General features: G+C 40.8%; 1 protein-coding gene across 6 annotated transcripts in view; it reads right to left on the bottom strand.

Annotated features, from left to right (window-relative positions):
- The window catches only part of LOC140728294 (protein spire homolog 1-like), a 258,068-nt gene that overhangs the window by 46,379 nt on the left and 189,072 nt on the right, over positions 1 to 22,617 (bottom strand). For 5 of the 6 annotated variants that reach the window (XM_073046825.1, XM_073046842.1, XM_073046833.1 and 2 more), the window contains 2 exons: positions 17,272 to 17,409; positions 1,756 to 1,826 (listed from right to left, as the gene is read on the bottom strand). In XM_073046825.1, coding sequence (XP_072902926.1) covers positions 1,756 to 1,826; positions 17,272 to 17,409 — 209 coding nt within the window. The remainder of the gene's footprint in view (positions 1 to 1,755; positions 1,827 to 17,271; positions 17,410 to 22,617) is intronic. The other variant, XM_073046849.1, reaches the window with a different exon arrangement.

Raw genomic sequence — 22,617 nt, 5'->3', positions numbered from 1 at the left:
TTCCAGCAACCAAGGCACAATAACGTCTACTATATCACAATTCCATGTGTTGATCCATACCCTGATGGCGTTGAACACTGAGCTGTAATCAATAAGCAGCAGCCTGATGTAAGTGTTACTAATGTCCGGTGACCAAAGGCCGAGTGGAAAGCCAGTAAGATTGCATTCACTATGGACCTAGTGTGGCGATAGGCAAATTGCAACAGGTCTAGGTCCTTACTTATGCAGGAGTTAATTCTAGCCAACTCTCAAAGCACTTCATTACTGTGGCTGTGAGTCATTGAGGTAGCTCACCCTGATCTTCTTCAGCACTGGCATGATCGTTGCCCTTTTGAAGCAAGTGGAAACCTCCGAATGCAACAGTGAGAGATTGACCCACCTCCCAGTTGGTTGGCACAGGTTTTCAGTACCCTACCAGGTACACCAACAGGGTCTGATGTGTGCAAGGATTTACCCACTTGGAAAATGTTCTTAAGTCAGCCTCCGAGACAGAGATCACCAGAGGCTGCAGGGAATCACTCAGGTGTAGTTTTATTCTTCCTTTCAAAGTGTGCATGAAAGGTGTGAAGCTCATCTTGGAGAGGAGCATCACAGCCACTCATGATGTTAGGGTTTGCTCTGTAGGAAGTAATGGCCTGCAAACTTTGCTGAAGCTGAAGGGCACCCAAATCAGTCTCTGACCTCAACTGGAATTATTCTTTCACTTTTAAAATAGCCTTCTGTAGGTCATCCTAGACTTCTTTTATAGTTCTGGATCACTGGTCTTGAATGCCACAGACTATGAATCTCCTGGTTCATCCACAGCTTTTCGTTTGGGTATGTCCAGTATTTTCTCAAAGGCACACACTCATCTACACAGGTCTCGATGAAGTTGATGACAACTGTGGCATATTCATTCAGATTTTAAATTTGAATATTGTCCAGTCCACTGCTTCAATGCAGTCCTGCATGTGTTCCTTCACCTCCCTGGACCATAGCTTCTTGATCCTCAACACTGATAGATAGTGAAAATGCAAATAGTCTTTTAATGAGTTGGGAATCAAGAACTAGAGGGCATAGGTTTAAGATGATAAGGGAAAGATTTAATAGAAACCAGATGGTGATTTTACTTTTTACACAGAGGATGGTTTATATATAGAAATGAGCTGTCAGAGAGAGTGGATGAGTACTATAGCGAGTTGGACAGGTACACATATTGGAAAGCTTAAGAAGGATATAGGCCAAATGTGGACAAATGGGGTGAGCTTGGGTCGTGTATCTTGGTTGTCATGGACCAGCTGAGCCAGAGGGCCTGCTTCCATGTTGTATGACTTTACGACACTGTTAACAGAGAAGGAACCAAGTTGAAGGCATGATCTTCTGTTGAATTTGTCACTGGGTTGCTTCAGCAGACCTCCTAGGGACTGACTGATAATGGAATTGGAAAAGGGAGGCGAAATGTGAATGTCTCGACTTTGGAGGGGTGTCTTCAGAGAGGTCAACGAATCTCATTTAAACAGTAAGAAGAAAAAGCAATAACATTCAACTAACCAAGCTTTGGTGAAATAGATGAAAGGCTTATCAACTAAGCACACAGCAACAATAATTTCTTGTTAATCTGTTTCTTCTTTTGAGAAATTATGATAAACAGATGCCAAGTATTTCCTGTGTTTGATAAACATTTTCTCAATTGCGATCTGAACGAAGGTCATAAACAATACAGATATACGACAAGGAGAGTGATAAGAGCAATTTATGAGGATGCGTGAGGCAAACCTTTTACAGAACTGGCAGGTGTACGACCAGGTGAAGATGGAGAACCTCTTCGTTCGGCAACAGAAACATAACTGCAGAGAGAGGAAGACTCACCGTTAAGACCATGTAACTAAATAGTCTGAGCTTATAAATGTAACTTTTTGCAGCTTGTATATTTTGTTAAAGAATGGGGCAGATATTCTGCTCCTTGGATCACTGGCTGTTTGCCCTGGGCCATGTCCCTTCCTTCAACAGGGTCCTAGGTAGAGCAGTCTACTGGGAGCCCCACTTACAGCTCATTGACAAGGCACAGGGTAGGACAAAGCAGAACAGCTTAGCTTCTCCTTCACGGCGAGTGGCCAGCTACACTCTCAGTGGCATTGGTGACTGCTGAGGCACACTCCTCCCACCACCCCCACCGCACAACAATCACCAGCCGTCAAAGCTGTTAGTGATACTGAATTGAGAAACAAAAATACCCTGCAGATGCTGGAATCTGAAATAAAAACAGAAAACACTGTGGAGGGCACTTCAGATTTCTGATGAAAGGCCTTCAGCCTGAAAAATTCTCTCTCCAGAGACGCAGTCAGACCAGCTGTTAACCTAGCAATTTTTTGTTTCTCTTCATTAACTTATTTTTTTGACATTCATAAACATTCAAATTCATTTACACCCTGTTAAACGTTGGAATTACAATTTATTATTTATTATTGTCACACGTACCAAGGTAGAGTGAAAAGCCTGTCTTGCATATTGTTCATTCAGATCAAATCATTACACAGTACATTGAGGTAGAACAAGGTCAAACAATAACAATGCAGAATAAAGCATAACAGCTGTAGGGATAGTTTTATAGAATTTAAAAATTACTGCAAATTAATCAGATAAAAGACCTTGCTTGGCTTTCTCCTGGTATCTGATATAAATCCGAGGAGTCGACTGTCCAGAAAGTGGGTTCAACAAGACATTATGTGTGAGGTATACCCTATTTATACACCTACAAGTTTATACAAATATTCTTTGCTTCTTTTGAATTGAATTGGCTTTATTTCTTACAAACCCCATTTCCAGAAAAGTTGGGATATTTTCCAAAATGCAATAAAAACAAAAATCTGTGGTATGTTAATTCACGTGAACCTTTATTTAACTGACAAAAGTACAAAGAAAAGATTTTCAATAGTTTTACTGACCAACTTAATTGTATTTTGTAAATATACACAAATTTAGAATTTGATGGCTCCAACACACTCAACAAAAGTTGGGACAGAGGCATGTTTACCATTGTGTTACATCACCTTTCCTTTTAATAACACTTTTTAATCGTTTTGGAACTGAGGATACTAATTGTAGTAGATTTGCAATTGGAAATTTTGTCCATTTTTGCTTGATATAAGACTTCAGCTGCTCAACAATCCGTGGTCTCCGTTGTCTGATTCTCCTCTTCATGATGCGCCATACATTTTCAATAGGAGATAGATCTGGACTGGCAGCAGGCCAGTCAAGCACACGCACTCTGTGTCTACAAAGCCACGCTGTTGTAGCCCGTGCAGAATGTGGTCTGGCATTGTCCTGCTGAAATAAGCATGGACGTCCCAGGAACAGACGTCGCCTTGATGGCAACATATGTCTCTCTAAAATCCTAATATACGCCTCAGAGTCAATGGTACCTTCACATATATGCAACTCACCCATGCCGTGGGCACTGATGCACCCCCATACCATCACAGATGCTGGCTTTTGCACCTTTTGCTGATAACAAACAGGATGGTCATTTTCATCTTTGGCACGGAGAACTCGACGCCCGTTTTTTCCGAAAACTAGCTGAAATGTGGACTCATCTGACCACAGCACACGGTTCCACTGTCTTTCGGTCCATCTGAGATGAGCTCGGGCCCAGAGAACTCGCCAGCATTTCTGCATAGAGTTGATGTATGGCTTCCTCCTTGCATAATACAGTTTCAAGTTGCATTTCTGGATGCAGCGACAGACTGTGTTAAGTGACAATGATTTTCCGAAGTACACCCGATCCCAGGTGGCTATAATTGTCACAGTAGCATGACGGTTTCTTAGGCAGTGCCGCCTGAGGGCTCGAAGATCACGCGCATTCAACAATGGTTTCCGACCTTGCCCTTTATGCACTGAGATGTCTCTGAATTCTCTGAATCTTTTCACAATACTATTACTGTAGATGTTGAAAGACCTAAATTCTCTGCAATCTTGCGTGGGAAATGTTCCTTTTGAACTAACAATTCTCTCATGAATTTTGGCACAAAGGGGTGAGCCACGACCCATCCTTGCTTGCAAAAACTGAGCCTTTGATGGACGCTACTTTTATACCCAGTCATGATACCTCACCTGCTACCAATTAGCCTGCTTAATGTGGAGTCTTCCAAACCGGTGTTACTTGAATAGTCTGTGCACTTTTCAATCTTATTTTAACTCTGTCCCAACTTTTGATGTGTTGTAGCCATCAAATTCTAAATTTGTGTATATTTACAAAATACAATTAAGTTGGTCAGCAAAACTATTGAAAATCTTTTCTTTGTACTTTTGTCAGTTAAATAAAGGTTCACGTGAATTAACATATCACAGATTATTGTTTTTGTTGCATTTTGGAAAATATCCCAACTTTTCTGGAAATGGGGTTTGTACATCCTTCACATACAAGAGGAGTAAAAACCTTTACGTTATGTTTGTCTAAATGTGCAACGTGCAATCATAGTAATTTATAATAATTTATAATACCGTAAATAGAACAGCCAATCAAACAATGTTCAAGTACAGAAAGCTATTCAAACAATCATGAGGGGGATTTTTCTTTCATTCAATTAAACTGTGGCTCAACTCAATTTTGCCACCCTGCCTCTGTAACTCTCAATCACCTGACATAAAAAATCTCTCAACACACTTTGATATTTTTTTTCGGGGGGGGGGGGGGAGGCTGTTCTGAATTTCTACTGTCCCAAGAGTAGGGAAATACTGCCTAAAGCCAGTGCATAATGTCCTGGCTCTGATGATAAGATGGTGTCTTCTTACTACACATTTTCTTATTAGAAAGAACACATTCTCCCCACCTTTCCCATCAGCTTTTCTCATCATCTCTGTCACCTCTTATTAATACGTTCTTAGGCCTAACCTATGCAACTAATCCTTGTAAAATAACCTGTGCTGACCAGCTCAATAACACAATCACTATATCCCAAGCTGGCAATGTTGGTGCACATTATTCTGTGTAGTTTGACCACAGTTATGTTCATGATGTGTTAAGGACAGAAGTTTAGACTATACACAGCTTGAAGATGAGGGAAAGTCACAGCAGAGGATTTGTAGAATAGACTCCCAGAACAAGGGAGTGCATTGAAAGAGTTAAGCCCCCAAGGACAATTCTGGTAAACCTATGCACCACATTGTTTTGGATCAGTACCTCCCTCAGAATTAAACATGAGTACTGCATAAATAATCCACTGTACTAACCCAGCAACTTTAGGAAAAGACTTTCCTTTCCTGGAGATTAGAGATGTCCTCCTCCTGCAAAGAATGGCGTTTTCTTTCCTCCGCCGCTGATGCTGCCCTCACCCACATCTTCTCCATTTCCCCAACCTCCATGCTCATCTTCCCACCACCTTAGCAGGGAGAGTTCCTCTTGTTCTCACCTACCATCCCAGGTGCCTTTGCATCTAACACACTATTTTCCGCAATGTCTGCCATCTTCAATGGGACGATTGCTTCCTCTGTGATTCCCTTACCCATTCATCCCTTGCCACTAACCTCCCTGCAAGTGACAGAAGTGCTTCACTTCCTCCCTCACCCCCATTCATCCATCTAGGTGAGACAACACTCTACCTGAAGATCTACTGTATCTGGTGCTTCCAATATGTCCTCCTCTACATTGGTGAGAACCAACATAGATTGGGGGACTGCTTTGTCGAGCACCTTAGCTCCATCTGCAAAAAGCAGGATTTCCGAGTAGCCAACCATTTCAATTCCCATCCCCATTCCAATTCCAACATATTAGTCCATGGTTCCTCTTCTGCCATGATGAGGGTACTCTCCTGCTGGTATTCCATCTTGCTAGCCTCCAACCTGATGGCATGAACATCAATTTTCAGCATCAGGTTTAATATTACTGGCATATGTCATGAAATTTGTTGTCTTTTTGGCAGCAGTACAATGCAATATATAATAGTAGAAAAAAGAAAAAGAATTAGAATAAATAAATACGTAAAATAATTGAATTAAATAAGTAGTGCCAAAATTTTTAAAAAATAGTGAGTAGTGGAGCAGGAAGTTTTCCAACTTCTGGTAATTTTTTCCCTCTCCACCTTCTCTCTTCACTTCCCCAGTCTGGCTTCTCACCTCTTCTTCTTACCTGTCTATGACCTCCCTCTGATGCCCCTCCCTAACTTTCTCCCATGATCCACTCTGTTCTCCTATCAGGTTCCTTCCCCAGCCCTTTAGCTTTTCCACTTATCACCTCCCAGCTTCTCACTTCATCCCCCTTCCCAACCCACCTGGCTTCAACAATCAGCTTCTAGATTGTCCTCCTTTCCCCTCCCCCACCTACTTATTCCGGCACCCTCCCCCTTCCTTTCCAATCCCGACGAAGGGTCTCAGACTGAAATGTTGACTATTTGTTTACATAGATGCTCTCTGACCTGCTGAGTTTCTCCAGCAATTTTTGTGTGTAACCCTAAGTTAAACCCTGGACCCCAGCACATGGAGTTTTCATGTTGTCATATGAACTTCGCCCCACTTCATTTTCCTTCCAAATCTGAAAGACGTGGCAATTTGCTGGTTAATTGAATAGTTTGCTGAAAGGTAGATAGGAAGGTGAAGAAGGCATTTGTCAAGTTAGCCTCCACCAGTCAGGGTGTTGACCATAAGAGGCTATGTTGCAGTTGTACAACCTAGTGGATCACTGTGTTATTTTAGAGGGTTGGGATTTGTTAAGAATCAACTATATTGTTGGGTATAAAGTCACATGCAGTTGAAAGAAGTTTACATACACTTAGGTTGAAGTCATTGAAACTCATTGTTTAACCACTCCACAGATCTCATATTAGCAAACTATAGTTTTGGCAAGACGCTGAGGACATCTACTTTGTGCATGACACGAGTAATTTTTCCAACAATTGTTTACAGACAGATTATTTCACTTTTAATTGAGTGTATCACAATTCCAGTGGGTCAGAAGTTTACAAACAAAATCAAAAGAAATCAACCAAGACCTCAGAAAAAAAATTGTGGACCTCCACATGTCTGGTCCATCCTTGGGAGCAATTTCCAAACACCTGAAGGTACCATGTTCATCTGTACAAACAATAGTATGCAAGTATAAACACCATGGGACCACGCAGCTGTCATACCGCTCAGGAAGGAGACGCGTTCTGTCTCCTAGAGATGAACGTACTTTGGTGCAAAAATGCAAATCAATCCCAGAACAACAGCAAAGGTGCTGGAGGAAACAGGTAGACAGGTAACTATATCCACAGTAAAACGAGGCCTATATCAACCTAGCCTGAAAGGCTGCTCAGCAAGGAAGAAGCCACTGTCCAAAACCGCCATTAAAAAAAAGCCAGACTACAGTTTGCAAGTGCACATGGGGACAAAGATCTTACTTTTTGGAGAAATGTCCTCTGGTCTGATGAAACAAAAATTGAACTGTTTGGCCATAATGACCATCGTTATGTTTGGAGCAAAAAGGGTGAGCCCTGCAAGCCAAAGAACACCATCCCAACCGTGAAGCATGGGGGTGGCAGCATCATGTTGTGGGGGTGCTTTGTTGCAGGAGGGACGGGTGCACTTCACAAAATAGATGGCGTCATGAGGAAGGAAAATTATGTGAATATATTGAAGCAACATCTCAAGACATCAGCCAGGAAGTTAAAGCTCAGTCGCAAATGGGTCTTCCAAATGGACAATAACCCCAAGCATACCTCCAAAGTTGTGGCAAAATTGCTTAAGGACAACAAAGTCAAGGTATTGGTGTGGCCATCACAAAGCCCTGAACTCAATCCGATAGAAAATTTGTGGGCAGAACTGAAAAAGTGTGTGCGAGCAAGGAGGCCTACAAACCTCACTCAGTTATACCAGTTCAGTCTGGAGGAATGGAACAAAATTCCAGCAACTTACTGTTAAAAGCTTGTGGAAGGCAGGCCAAAACGTTTGACCCAAGTTAAACAATTTAAAGGCAATGCTACCAAATACTAACAAAGTGTATGTAAACTTCTAACCCACTGGGAATATGATGTAAGAAATAAAAGTTGAAATAAATCGTTCTCTCTACTATTATTCTGACATTTCACATTCTTAAAATAAAGTAGTGATCCTAACTGACTTAAGACAGGGAATGTTTTCTAGGATTAAATGTCAGGAATTGTGAAAAACTGAGTTTAACTGTATTTGGCTAAGGTGTATGTAAACTTCTGACTTCAACTGTATGCTGGAGACAGTGCAAAGGAGATTCACCTGGATTGGTAGACCTTAGATAGGGAAAAATTGGGTATGTTGGAACAAAGTATCATAAAGCCAAAAGACTTATGAGCAGAATTAGGCCATTCGATTAGGGACAAGTTACTAATTCCCTCTCAACCCCATTCTTCTACTTTCTTCCCATAATCTTTGACTCCCTTACTAATTAAGAACCTATTGATCTCTAAATATACCCACTGAGTTGGCCTCCACACAGCCTGTGGCAATGAATTCTACAGATTCACCACCCTCTGGCTGAGAAAATTCCTCCATCTCTGTTCTAAAGGGTCGTCATTCAATTCTGAGGGAATGTCCTAGACTCTCTCACAATTGGAAACTTTCTCTCCACATCCACTCTATCTAGGCCTTTCAATATTTGGTAAGTTTCAATGAGACCTCCCACTTATCCTTCTAATCCCTTGCAAGTACAGACACATAGCCATCAAATGCTCCTCGTACATTGACCCTTTCATTGCCAGGACCATTCTCATAAACCTCCTCTGGACTCTCTCAAATGCCTTAGATATGGAACCCAACACTGCTCGGAATACTCCAAATGCGGTCCAACCAAAATCTTATGAAGAAAGCTGAGGGCTGATCTGATAGGGTTATATAAAATTGTAACAGGAATAGATGAAGTGCTCAGTCGCAACCCTTTCCCATGATAGAGGTGTTAAAAAGAAGAAGGCAGAGGTTTACGGTGAGAGGAAGGGGTTTTTAAAAGGGATTTGAGGGGAACCTTTGACAGAAAGTGGTTGATATCAGGAACTCATTGCGAGAGGATGTGGTGGAATCAGACTTATTTATGTTTAAGAAACACTTAGAGATTTGAATAAACAAGGCATAGCAGCTTATGTACCTGTTTTGAATTAATGGGATTAGTGTAGATAGGTAAAAAGGTTTGTCAGGATGGGCCAAAGTGTATGCAGTATAACTCTATGACATTAGACCAGGAAATGAAAGTGGATTACCATCCCTCAAAGATATTATTAAACAAAACACGGTTAATGATAATCTATTGGTTTAATAAACACTATAGGGAAGCTTATATATTTAACTGATTTAGTTGTAATTTGCTGCTGTAGTAGGATTTGAATTTATGTTGATAGTCAATTCTCTAGCCTTTGGATACTGGAACAGAAACGTGAATTAAGTACGTGTTTAAGTGTTGCCTGAAACACTCAACTGGTCTAGTCAATACACAACATGAGATTTTAGAGAACTAAACTATTTTCCATTTCTATTTTTGAGAAATGAGCATATGACACAATGACTCAAGATTCCCATGACAAGCATTTTCTCAGTTGGACTATTAATCCGAAACCACCTGATCACTGAACTGACTTGTAGTCCACATTCCGCTCAGAGATTCTCAGTTTTAATCTAAGAGAAAATAATTGTAAAGGAGTTTGGAGTCTGGATTGGAAAATAAATGGAGCATTCTGGTACCCATGCCACTCGTGTGGGGGGAAAGCCAACAAGATAACTAATTTCCAAGAATATTAGAGAGAAAAGCAGACTTGCACTTGTATAGTGCCAAAGTGTTTTTTTATCAAATTATTTTGAAAGGTGATTAGGGTTGCGTGCACACAGTAGATAATTTGGGCACAGCAAGCTTCCACTAAAGCAATGTGATCTTGAGGAGGAAATTTGTTTGCTGAGGGATAACCATAGTGTAGGTCACTAGCGACAAGTCTCCTGCTCTTCTTCAGCAGAAGAGCCAACAGAATACACCACCAGAATGTGCAGATGGGGCCTTGGTTTCTCTCATCGTTGAACAATACAGTACAGCACAGCACAGCACAGCACAGCACAGGAACAGGTCCTTCAGCCTACAGTGCATGTGCTGAACACGATGTCAAAATAAACTAAGTGTCATCTACCAGCGCAAGATCCATATCCCTCCATTACCTCCACATTCCATCTAAAAGCCTCTTAAACCCCTATATCATACCTACTTCCACCACCACCCCTGACAGCAGGTTCTAGGCACTCAACACTTCCTCTGTAAACAACCTTGCCTTGCACTTTTCTTTTAAGTTTTCTGCCCCTCACCGTAAATGCACGGACTCTAGTATTTGAAATTTCTCTCCTGGAGTTAAAGATCCAAGCTGCCTACTCGATCTACATCTCTCATAGTTCTATAAATTTCAATCAAGTCTCCCCTCAGCCTCCAGTGTTCCAGAGACAACATCCCAAGTTTGTCCAAACTAATGATCCTAACTGTGACACCTCAGAGACTGCAGCACTCCCACTGCAATGTAAAGATGAACAATATGCTCAATATCTGGACAGGGACTTGAACGTACAACTTCCTTACTCAAAGGCAACAAGCGCAAAATGTCTTATGTCAGAGAGCATGCACTCAAAGTGAGAAGGTTAAGTTCAAAGGAGCAAGCGCCTGAAGGTTGTCATAGCCAGGGGAGAAAAGGGAATAAGCTCCCACTATCTATCAAATGCTCCCAATGACATGCTTCTTAAATAGCCTCTGACAACCAAGTCCAGCTCCTGGCCTTCACTTGTGGTTTCATCACTAAGCCTGATGGAACCATTTTCACTGACAGGAGAAGGGGCAAAGATGGGTTACTGGCACCTTATAACCAGTCGCTTTGGACCTATGAGGCTCCTCAGCTGTCTTTTGCAGCTCCTCTGGAAAAAAAATTTCCTGCCTTGCGGCTGTACCCACTCATGGAAAAGGCTTTGGGTGTAAACCCCAAGGAAAATTCTGGAGCTGGAGTCCCCAAGGCATTCCTATGTTGAGTTCAACACTAAATGGCAGCTCCTGCAACGCCATTGGTGCAAAACTGTGTTGGTCTCTGTCGTTGCAGCTGCACGGAGAGGAAAGGCCTACCGCATGGGCAACAGGTTCCTCGCCGCATCGTACTGCGCGTCACGGAGACAGTTAGGACGCAGCCTCGATGGCTGAACCTGACCAACAGGCGGCCTCAAGATGTGGGGCAAATTGTTTTTATTTTTACAGAGGGCAGTGTTTGCCTGGAATGTGCTGCCAGGGCTGGTAGTGGAAGCAAATACTTTAGAGGTGTTTAACAATCTCCTAGGCAAATGAACGGGTGAAGAATGGAGAGATATTGTCATTTTGTAGGCAGAAAGGATTAATTTAGTTTGACGTTTAGTTGCTAGTTTAATTAGTTTGGCACACTATTATCTGAATGGCCTTTATGTCCTAGACTACAAACTAATGCTGGTAAATGGTTACTTGATAATCAGATGATAGCCCGAATAGCATTTCTCTGTTCTGCATTAATGGCCACCGTGGCTCCTGTGCGGAGTTGAACTGGGGTCACGAGGCCAGCTGCTTCACCCTGAATGGGACATTCCTGCTTTCACTCGCTACCCTTTATTCGCCTACAAGGAGGATTACATATAGTAGATGTCTTCTTTTCTGTGTCAGAAGTCAGCACGTGGGTGGTAGGATGTGAGGAATAGAGGAAGTGATCTTGAAAATGACAAAGCAGTAGGAAAGAACTCAGGAACAATGGAAGTTCAGAGCAGTTTGAGGAAGTGATTATCAGACTGATGACTGCTTCGTGTTCACTCGTTTTGCTCATCACACTACACTGGACAGTGCTGTCTTTGTTCAGATCGTCTAATTCTTGTACACATTTATGTTTTTCTTGTGAACATTGTGTCTCTAACATCACACATCTGGGGTGCTGCTGCAGTAAGATTTTCATTGCACCAGCGCACAACTGTACCAGTTGTGAATGACACTAAACTTGACTTTGACTTTCTGCACCTCCAGTTTTTGCTTCAGATTTCCAGCGCCTGTAGCATTTTATTTTGGAGTCTGATTTGACAGAGAGGTTTCCTTTTTATTCTCCACAGGTTAAAACAGTGTGTGATCCGAAGGTGGGTTTCTGTCCTGTGCTCAGTCAACAGCTCACACCTCAGTATAGGGCAGAATAGATGGATACTGCACGATAGAAATAATTCCCTCTCCTGTTGAATGAAGGACTAATGTTCAATAAATCCAAAAATATAACACATATCAATTGCAGCCCCTTCCGTAGACTTTTCTCTTTCTTTTCTGCTCCTGGATGTGGATGATATGGCAAAGAATTTTTGTTTGGTCCATTCCTTTTCAGACTGTTGGGATTCACTAGATCATGCTGTTTCTCCAAGTTAGAGCTTAGAAGGTTATGTGGTGGGGCCCCATACCAGAGACTTCAATCGAACAATAAAATCGCAGAGGTGGTGTTCTCAGATTAGATCCTAAACTGAAGCCCTAGCTGATGCAGGTAAATGACCCCCTAGCACTACCAGACAGTGATATTCACCAGGACAGACACGGAAGAGACAAGGAAGGTGTTTCCACTGGTGGGTGAGACTACAACCGGAGGACATGATATTAAAGATTCAGGGGAGTAGATTTAGGACAACTTTTCCTAGAGAGTATTGAACTGACTTTATTTCTTTCATCCTTCACATACACAAGGTGTAAAAATCTTTATGTTACATCTCTATCTAAATATGCAATGTGCAATATATAGTAATTTGTAATAAATAGTATGTACAACAGGACATTCAATATAGCATAGAAACACAATTGTAGCAGTGTGAATTAATAGTGGAATTCTCTACCCAAGGAACAAGGCTACTTCATTAAATATATTTAAGACCATAAGATACAGGAGCAGAACTAAGCTATTCGGCCCATCGAGTCTGCACCACCATTCAATTACGGGCTGATCCAATCCTTCCAGTCATCCCCACTCCCCTGCCTTCACCCCATACCCTTTGATGCTCTGGCTAATCAAGAACCCATCTATCTCTGCCTTAAATACACCCAATGACTTGGCCTTCACAGCCAGTCATGGCAATAAATTCCACAGATTTACCACCCTCTGACTAAAGTAATTTCTCCACATCTCTGTTCTAAAAGGACGCCCTTCAATCCTGAAGTCGTGCCCTCTTGTCCTAGACTCCCCTACCATGGGAAATAACTTTGCCATATCTAATCTGTTCAGGCCTTTTAACATTTGAAATGTTTCTATGAGATCCCCTCTCATTCTACTGCACTCCAGGGAATACAGCCCAAGAGATGCCAGACGTTCCTCATACGGTAATGCTTTCATTCCTTAAATCATTCTTGTGAATCTTCTCTGAACCCTCTCCAATGTCAGTATATCCTTTCTAAAATAAGGAGCCCAAAATTGCAAGCGTGGTTTCACGAGTGTCTTATAGAACCTCAACATCACATCCCTGCTCTTTTATTCTATACCTCTAGAAATGAATGCCAACATTGCATTTGTCTTCTTCACAACCTGGAGGTTAACATTTAGGGTACCTTGCACAAGGACTCCCAAATCCCTTTGCAACTCTGCATTTTGAATTCTCTCGCCAACTAAATAACCATCTGCCAGTTTATTTCTTCCACCAAAGTGATGACCATACACTTTCCAACATTGTACTTCATTTGCCACTTCTGTGCCCGCTCCCCTAAACTATCTGAGTCTCTCTGCAGGCTCTCTGTTTCCTCAACACTACCCGTTCCTCCACCTATCTTTGTATTGTCAACAAATTTAGCCACAAATCCATTAATCCCATAGTCCAAATCATTGACATACAACATAAAAAGCAACGGTCCCAACACCAACCCCTGTGGAACATTTAAGACACAGATAGATGCTTGTATCGCAGGGGAATTAAGGATTATGGAGAAAAGTCAAGTAGGTGGAGCTGAGACCACATGCTGATCAGTCATGATCTTTTGAATGGTAAAGAAGGCTCCAGAGGCCAAATAATTTACCTCTATTCCTTTTTCTTACGTGGCCTGGGATGGAACATTACAGTTATAGACAATAGACAATAGGTGCAGAAGTAGACCATTCGGCCCTTCGAGCCTGCACCGCCATTTTGAGATCATGGCTGATCAATTACTATCAATACCCAGTTCCTGCCTTGTCCCCATATCCCTTGATTCCCCTATCCATAAGATACCTATCTAGCTCCTTCTTGAAAGCATCCAGAGAATTGGCCTCCACTACCTTCCGAGGCAGTGCATTCCAGACCCCCACAACTCTCTGGGAGAAGAAGTTTTTCCTTAACTCTGTCCTAAATGACCTACCCCTTATTCTCAAACCATGCCCTCTGGTACTGGACTCTCCCAGCATCTGGAACATATTTCCTGCCTCTATCTTGTCCAATCCCTTAATAATCTTATATGTTTCAATCAGATCCCCTCTCAATCTCCTTAATTCCAGCGTGTACAAGCCCAGTCTCTCTAACCTCTCTGCGTAAGACAGTCCAGACATCCCAGGAATTAACCTCGTGAATCTACGCTGCACTTCCTCTACAGCCAGGTTGTCCTTCCTTAACCCTGGAGACCAAAACTGTACACAATACTCCAGGTGTGGTCTCACCAGGGCTCTGTACAAATGCAAGAGGATTTCCTTGCTCTTGTACTCAATTCCCTTTGTAATAAAGGCCAACATTCCATTAGCCTTCTTCACTGCCTGCTGCACTTGCTCATTCACCTTCAGTGACTGATGAACAAGGACTCCGAGATCTCTTTGTATTACCCCCTTACCCAACTCTATACCGTTCAGATAATAATCTGCCTTCCTGTTCTTACTCCCAAAGTGGATAACCTCACACTTATTCACATTAAACGCCATCTGCCAAGTATCTGCCCACTCACCCAGCCTATCCAAGTCACCCTGAATTCTCCTAACATCCTCATCACATGTCACACTGCCACCCAGCTTAGTATCATCAGCAAATTTGCTGATGTTATTCTCAATGCCTTCATCCAAATCGTTAACGTAAATGGTAAACAGCTGTAGTCCCAATACCGAGCCCTGTGGCACCCCACTAGTCACCACCTGCCATTCCGAGAAACACCCATTCACCGCTACCCTTTGCTTTCTATCTGCCAACCAGTTTTCTATCCATGTCAATGCCTTCCCCCCGATGCCCTGAGCTTTGATTTTACCCACCAATCTTCTATGTGGGACCTTATCAAATGTCTTCTGAAAATCGAGGTACACTGGATCTCCCCCAGTTATAAGGAGCAACTGGATCGGCTGGGTTTGTTTTCTCTGGACCAGAGGAGTGACCTGATAGAGGTATACAAAACTATGAGGGGGTTAAATAGGGAAGGCAGCAGGATATTTTCCCTCTAGGTGAGGGAGTCTAAAACAAGAGGATATAGGTATAAGTGGAGAGGTAAAATGTAGGGGACACCTGAAGGGGTAATTTTTCACCCAGAGAGTAGCTAGAATTAGAAATTTACTAGCCAAGATAGTGGTGGAGATAGGTACCTTCCTAATATGTAAGAAGCAACTAGACAAACAGTTGAATCACCAAAGCATATGAACAAAATGTGGGTATGGGAGAATCAGGTAAACCTAGTGCTTAGCATGAACATGGCAGGCAGAAAGGTTTGTGTCTGTACTGTACAAACTGATGTCTCTAGCTTGAAGAGGAGCAGGGGAAATATTCCCAGTGTCCAAGCCAATTTTTATTACTTCATCAACATGAAAAGGTACATTATTTTGTCCATTGTATATTGATGTTTAGACCATAAGACCAACAGATATAGGAACAGAATGAGGCCATTTGGCCCTTTAAACCTTCTCCACCATTTCATCATGGCTTTTCCATTTTCCCACTCAGCCCCAATCTCCTGCCTTCCCCTCCGTATCCCTTCATGCCCTGACTAAGCAAGAATCTGTCAACCTCCGCCTTAAATGTACATAAATACGTGGCCTTCACAGCTGCCTGTGGAAGTGAATTCCACACATTCACCATTCCCTGGCTGAAGAAATTCCTCCTCATCTCTGTTCTAAAAGGATGCCCCTCCATTTTGAGGCTGTGTCCTCCATTCAGACTCTCCCACCATAGGAAACATCCTCTCCACATCCACTCTGTCAAAGCCTTTCAGCTTTTTGGTGGGAGTTTGCTCTGCACTAAGCAGATGGCAAATTTCACCATGTTTTGAATTTCACTATGTTTCAAATTACAAAAGCACTGTTTGATTATACTTTCTCAGGACACAAAGCCTCTATATTTCCCTCTCTGCAGACTAGTTCTGCTATCATTGCAGCATTTATGTCCATTTGTGAAAGAATTGCTTCAGACACATTGTTTGCTTCAACATAAGATCTTCCGTTGAACAACTTGGTTACCAGGTTTGGTCCTGGAATCTGATTCACACTGAGCTGTTAACAACTATACACAAGGCCTAAGCCAGCAACATGGTGGAAGAAACTTCACCCACCTGGATGAGTGCAGATCAACAGAGAAGTTTGATACCATTTACTCACTATGGCTGGTATCCCATATGCCAACCTGACCATTCATTCTCTCCACCACCAGCTGCACAAAGGCTGTAGCGTGCACTATCAAAAACTGCACTGCACTTCCTCACTTAGCCACAACTCTCAACCCCACAACCTTTATCCCAGGAAGGACAAGGGGAAATGGGCATTCCATCATCTTCTGAGGTTGCACCACACCTGACCTGAAGATATACCACGATTAATTCATTGCCACTAGGTCTACCCCCTGGAACTTCCTCTTCAATGGCACCAAGGGAGTACATTCACCTGAGGACTACAGCAGTTCACGCAAGTTACTCACTACCACCTTCTCGAGAGTGATTAAGGTTGGGCAATAAACGGCAGCCTTGTCAGTGATGCACAGATAGCCCCAAAGAAAAATATGCCCCAGTAACCTCAGCACCCACAAGTAACAGGACTGTGTGAAGCTGAACCCCAGTATGTAATTGGTTAGGAATACCAGTCGTGTCTCACTAGCTACTTTCATAGAACATAGAAAAGTACAACACAAGTGTTCTCTTCAACCTTAAACATGAGCTGTTTCTCTCTGCACAGACCTGCTGCATCCACATCGTTTTCTGGAATTATTTCAGACTTCCTGCATCTGCAGTTTAAAAAAAGTTCTTTATCACATGACAACTGACTGCAGGACTCTGACATTGAGTTGGAGAGAGAAGTACAAGAAAGTATTTTTAAAAAAGTTAATAAAACATGAACTAGTTCATGCTGGTCAGCATAATTCCCTTCTTGGGCGGAAACAAACCTTCCCCTTCTTCAAGGCAGTGTAGATATCTTTGTATTGCTGGTACTTCTCGAGTTCTGCTTTCACCAGTACCTGACGAATATGCATCACTTCCTCCACTGTCAGAGCCAAGCATTCCACCGGGTAACAGAACTCCTCCTGTAACACATCAGTGACTTTCAAAGGCATCCCTTGGCAGTGCAATATTCAATCAATTTTATTCTTAATTTGCAATAACTATTGCTGTGGCAAAATCAATATACAGTAAATAAAATCAGGAAAGGTGGATAATAGATACACAGGCACTGCACGTTGCCTCAGAGAACACACTCAAACATACAAGTATGCTCAAATATTCAAAATGTTAGTGCATAGAGTCAGATTCATGACCTCACAATCTACCTCATTATGACCTTGTATGTATTGTCTGTGTGTACTGTACTTCTTTTGTTACCGTAACACTATTCTCCATTTGGTTACTGTTTATCCTATGAACTACCCCAATGCACCGCTGCAATGAAATTATCTGTATAGATAGCAAGTACCTTGCTACACGTGACAATAATAAACCAGTAAAGATACACAGAGATGTGCAGTATAGAGACTAGTCCTTTGATCTACTGAGTTCATAATACCATCAAGCATACGTCTACACTAATTCTACAATAATCCCATTTTATTCCCCAACATTCCCAATCAACTTTTCCCAGGTTCCACACGAAGGACTATTTACAGGGGACAATTATCCTATCAATCCTTAATGACTTTCAGATGTGGGAAATATAGCACCCAGCGGGAACCCCCGGGACAAGGTCCAGGCTCCACACAGACAGCACCTGAGGTCACAATTGAACCCAGGTGATTGGACCCCCGTGGCAGCAGCTCTAACAACTGGACCACTCTGCTGCCCTGATGTGCTTTCAAATTATTGTCAGTGTTTTTCACACACATTGTTTAAGCATAGTATCAAGTATCTTACAAAAATCAAGATGGTTTGAGTTAAATTATTGGTCACACTGTCACCAAATAAAATGACAAATTAGTCTTTGTTGGTAGTTTTAAAATATAAACTCAAGTTCCATTCTACGGTGTAAACTTTAGGTTGAAGTAGAAAATTCTACTTATGGATAAAGAAAATTTTGGATGTAATCTCTTTTGTCTTGGCAACTAGTTGTACAGCTACATGAATTCAGGACAATATTACAGTGACATTCTTATTATAATTAGAGCCTGCTATAGTTTTCTTTCATTTCTAACATAATCATCTAGAACTAACTTATTAGATGAGGGTGTTATCTTTTTCAAAGACTAAAACATAAAACTTTGTGCTTTCTGATTTCTCATAAATTATAAGCTATTGTGTTAGTGCACAGGACGATACCATAGAGGTCTTCACACCAGTTCTGACTTTTAACAAGATCACAACTGATCTGTAACCCAACCTTGTATGTCTGGCAGACAATTATTGACAATCAAAAGTCCATCAGTTTCAAGCTTTAAAATTACAATGACCCAGCCATTAGTGGTGTTGTGTTTGAGGATTTGCTGTGGGTATAAGTGCTTACTATCTCCATTCTTGGAAGACCCAACTACAATAGGCCCCTTATTTCACATCGTGCAAGCAATGGAAACATTTCCCTGTTCTACCCAGTTTGTTCTAATTCAGTTTTAATAAATGGATATTAATAGATATAAGTACCTGATATTCTGCCTACACTATGCAGTGTACCAGCAGTTATGGTTGAAATGACAATAAAAGTTGACTTGACTTGATAGCCTATAATCTGACAGCATGAATATTGATTACCTAGAGTGCTGCTTGATCCATTGCTAGATGGTGAGATGAGTTCGGGGACTTCTTAATTGATTATTGTGGATACAAAGTGCTAAATTGTCTCCAGTGTCATAACGTTTCTCCAATTTAGTGTTCAAAGGAACTGGAAGATATTTTTATGCAATTATAATTTTCCTCCCAAGTTTTCTTTTGGAATGTCCTGGAGTTCAACAATCTAGAAACCTCAGGGTGAGGTCAATGAATCATCAGACTTCAGTAGTGCAAATTCTGATTCTCTCTCTCTCCAGAAAGACAGCATTTACCGAGTGTTGTGTTGTGCCTGTGTAATTAACACAAAGTGCTTGTATCCACCTTCCTTCAGATTCTCCTTCAGATTGCTTGCCAAGAACAGAACACATCTTGTGCACTTCTGCCCAAACCTGTGACTCTGGTTTCCATTGTGGGTCTCTCCAATGTTCGAATATATCAATTCATTACACCGGAATCCAGGGAGCCAATGTGTGGGCACAGCATGTTTCCATACAGAAATGCACAGGAGTGAGAGAAAATGATATAAGTTGAGGAATCACTTTAAAATCACATAGATACAAAGTTCTTCAGAGTTCAGGCAGATGATTGTTGTTTCATTTTTTTTTAACCCACAATTAGGTGGGTGAGAGATAGGGTCCAAATTCTGTGTGTTCCTGTAAGCTTCCAAAACATAATTTACAGTTGAGCACCTCAAGTTCCAGCAGAAGTTCCAGCAAGCTAGCATGCAGGCATCGATTGATTAAGGAAGCAAACAGGACACTGACATCATCGTTAAAGCTGAACAGGACTTTGCTGAGACCACTTCTGAACTGCTGCCACAGAGTTTGTCTTCCACTTAAGGTAGGATATGGGCCTGATTTCATTCATGGATTAAATTACTTTATTTATCTCCCTCTGCTCGGGTTCTTACTAATTTTCAGAATTTAAACCATTTAAACTTCAGTGTAGAAGCAGACAAGGCTGTCCTTTGAGCCCATTGCTCTTTGATCTGGCCTTTGAACACTTAGCCATCGCTTTTCAAGAATCTAGTGATATCACTGGTATTTTAAGGAGAGGTACTACCCACAAAGTTTCACTCTATGCTGATGACCTATTGCTTTTTATTTCTAATGTGGAGATTTTGTTATCTCCTGCACTTTCTTTACTCTCCTGTTTCAGCCAATTTTCAGGATGTAAACTGAATTTATGTAAGAGTGAACTTTTTCCTTTGAATAATTCGGTATCAATTAATACTAACTTTCCTTTTAAAATTGTAAGAAATCAATTTACCTATTTGGGTGTAGCAATTACTAAGAATTATAAACACCTACTTAAAGAAAATTTTCTTACCCTACTGAATTATGTAAAAAGGGCACTATCAAACTGGTCGCCCTTCTCGTTATCGTTGATTTGGCCAAATTAATTTTATTAAAATGAATATCTTACCTAAATTTATATACCTTTTTCAGACCTTACCCGCTTTTATTCCTAAATCCTTTTTTGATTCTCTTGATTCTATTCTATCTTCCTACATATGGAAAAAAGTTCATCTTCAAAAATGCTAAAAAGAATGGAGGTTTAGCTTTACCAACTTTTAGGTTTTATTACTGGGCAGTCAATATATGAAATCTTACATTTTGGTCGCACTATATTAACCATGAGGTCAGTCCGGTATAGGTTTCTTTAGAAGTTAATTCTGTTAATAAATTTTCTATCATTTCTCTTCTCGGATCTTTACTTCCTTTATCTTTAAGTAAACTAACTGACAATTTGGTAGTTAAACATACTTTGAGGATCTGGGTGCAATTTAGAAAATACTTCGATTTATTGAGATTTTCTCTTTCAAGTCTCATTTTTTCTAATTTTTTTATACCTTCTATGACTGAGCCAGTTTTTAAAGGATGGGGTAGATTGGGCATTAAATGCTTCCAGGATCTGTTTGTTGGAGGAAGCCTCTTTTCGTTTGAGCAACTGTCAGCTAAATACAGCTTACCAAAAACCCACTTTTTTCAATATCGACAAATTAGAGACTTTCTGCGATCTCAATTATATACATTTCCCATGAGTACTGATAAGAACTTATTAGATGTAATTTCTAATTTGAAACCTTTTCATAATGGTTCAACATCCAATATTTATGGCATGTTACTGGGAATGAGAAATGCACCTTCAGACAAAATTAAAAATCTTTGGGAACAAGATTTATAGATTTCAATACCTCAGGAAACTTGGAATGGAATTTTTAAATTGGTTAATACTTCATCGTTATGTTCCCGCCACTCCCTCCTACAATTCAAAGTGGTTCATTGGGCTCACATGACCAAGGATAAGCTATCTCCTTTTTATATATCTCGGATATATCTCCCTATTGTGATACATGTAACAATGGAGAAGCTTCACTAATTCATATGTTTTGGACATGTCCGAGTCTTGAAAAATACTGGTAGCAAGTATTCCAAACTTTCTCTGTACTTTTCAAAGTAAATTTTAAGCCTAACCCTTTGACTGCATTGTTCAGTATTGTTGGAGGAAAAGATATTATTTTGGAGACATCTGATTTGCAAATTTTGGCTTTTATTTCTCTTATAGCATTGAGGGCGCTCTTGCTTAAATGGAAGGACGTCGTTACACCTACTCACGCTCAATGGTTACGTGATGTTATGTCATGCTTAAATTTACAGGAGATCCGTTGTTCAATTTCTGAATCTAGTCAAGACTTTCAAACATTGTGGGGACCATTTTTGAACTATTTTCAAAACCTTTGATTTGCTCTTAAAGTACAGATGTTGGCTAATAACATATTTCACTATACAATAAGGATTTTTTTTTCCCTTTTTTCTTTCTTTACCAAACAGCTTCGGTCTTGGTAGTGGGATTAGATTCTTTTTTTTGTATAATAAAATTATCATATTTCAATATTACGATTTAATTTAATTTACATGAATATAGGGTAATGAGATTCCAAGTGTGATTCAAATATAATGTATTTAATAATATTTAATCCTTTTTGACTTAATATCTTACTGTATTCTTCGATGTAGAAAATTAAATTAATAAAAATGTTGAAAGAGGAAGGATATACTTGCTTTTTAAATGAATGTACAGAAAGTTCACAAGGCTCACATTCTTAACTCTCATAACTCTTGTGGTTATTCCACAACGGTCACTTCAATAATTGCTTTTGTCCCACTTCAGACTTCACTACAATCTTTCTACCAGTCTGTTATTGTGCTCTTGTTACACTTATTGTTGTATATATTATTGCCATGTATACTGTTTATTCTGTGAGCTTCATGTGAACAAGGAAATTCACTACACCCTGGTGTATATGACAATAAACTAATCTTACCACATCCAGGTTAACTTCTTGTGTCTAAAGGGGAAAGGTTCAGATGCTAACGCTTTCTGGAATTTAGAAGAGTCTCATGGAAAAGTCCTGCATACTTGGGGAGCTGGACATGAAGCTGCTGAATGTTATGGTCATCCATTTAAAGCCAAGACAAATTACTTCTCTCAAGTAGTTGTGAATCTTTTGAATTTTCCACCCCTGAGAATGGTGGAGG

The sequence above is a fragment of the Hemitrygon akajei genome, chromosome 1 (assembly GCF_048418815.1).
Source record: "Hemitrygon akajei chromosome 1, sHemAka1.3, whole genome shotgun sequence".
Classification (NCBI taxonomy): domain Eukaryota; kingdom Metazoa; phylum Chordata; class Chondrichthyes; order Myliobatiformes; family Dasyatidae; genus Hemitrygon; species Hemitrygon akajei.
This window is presented reverse-complemented; position numbering and strand designations above follow the sequence as displayed.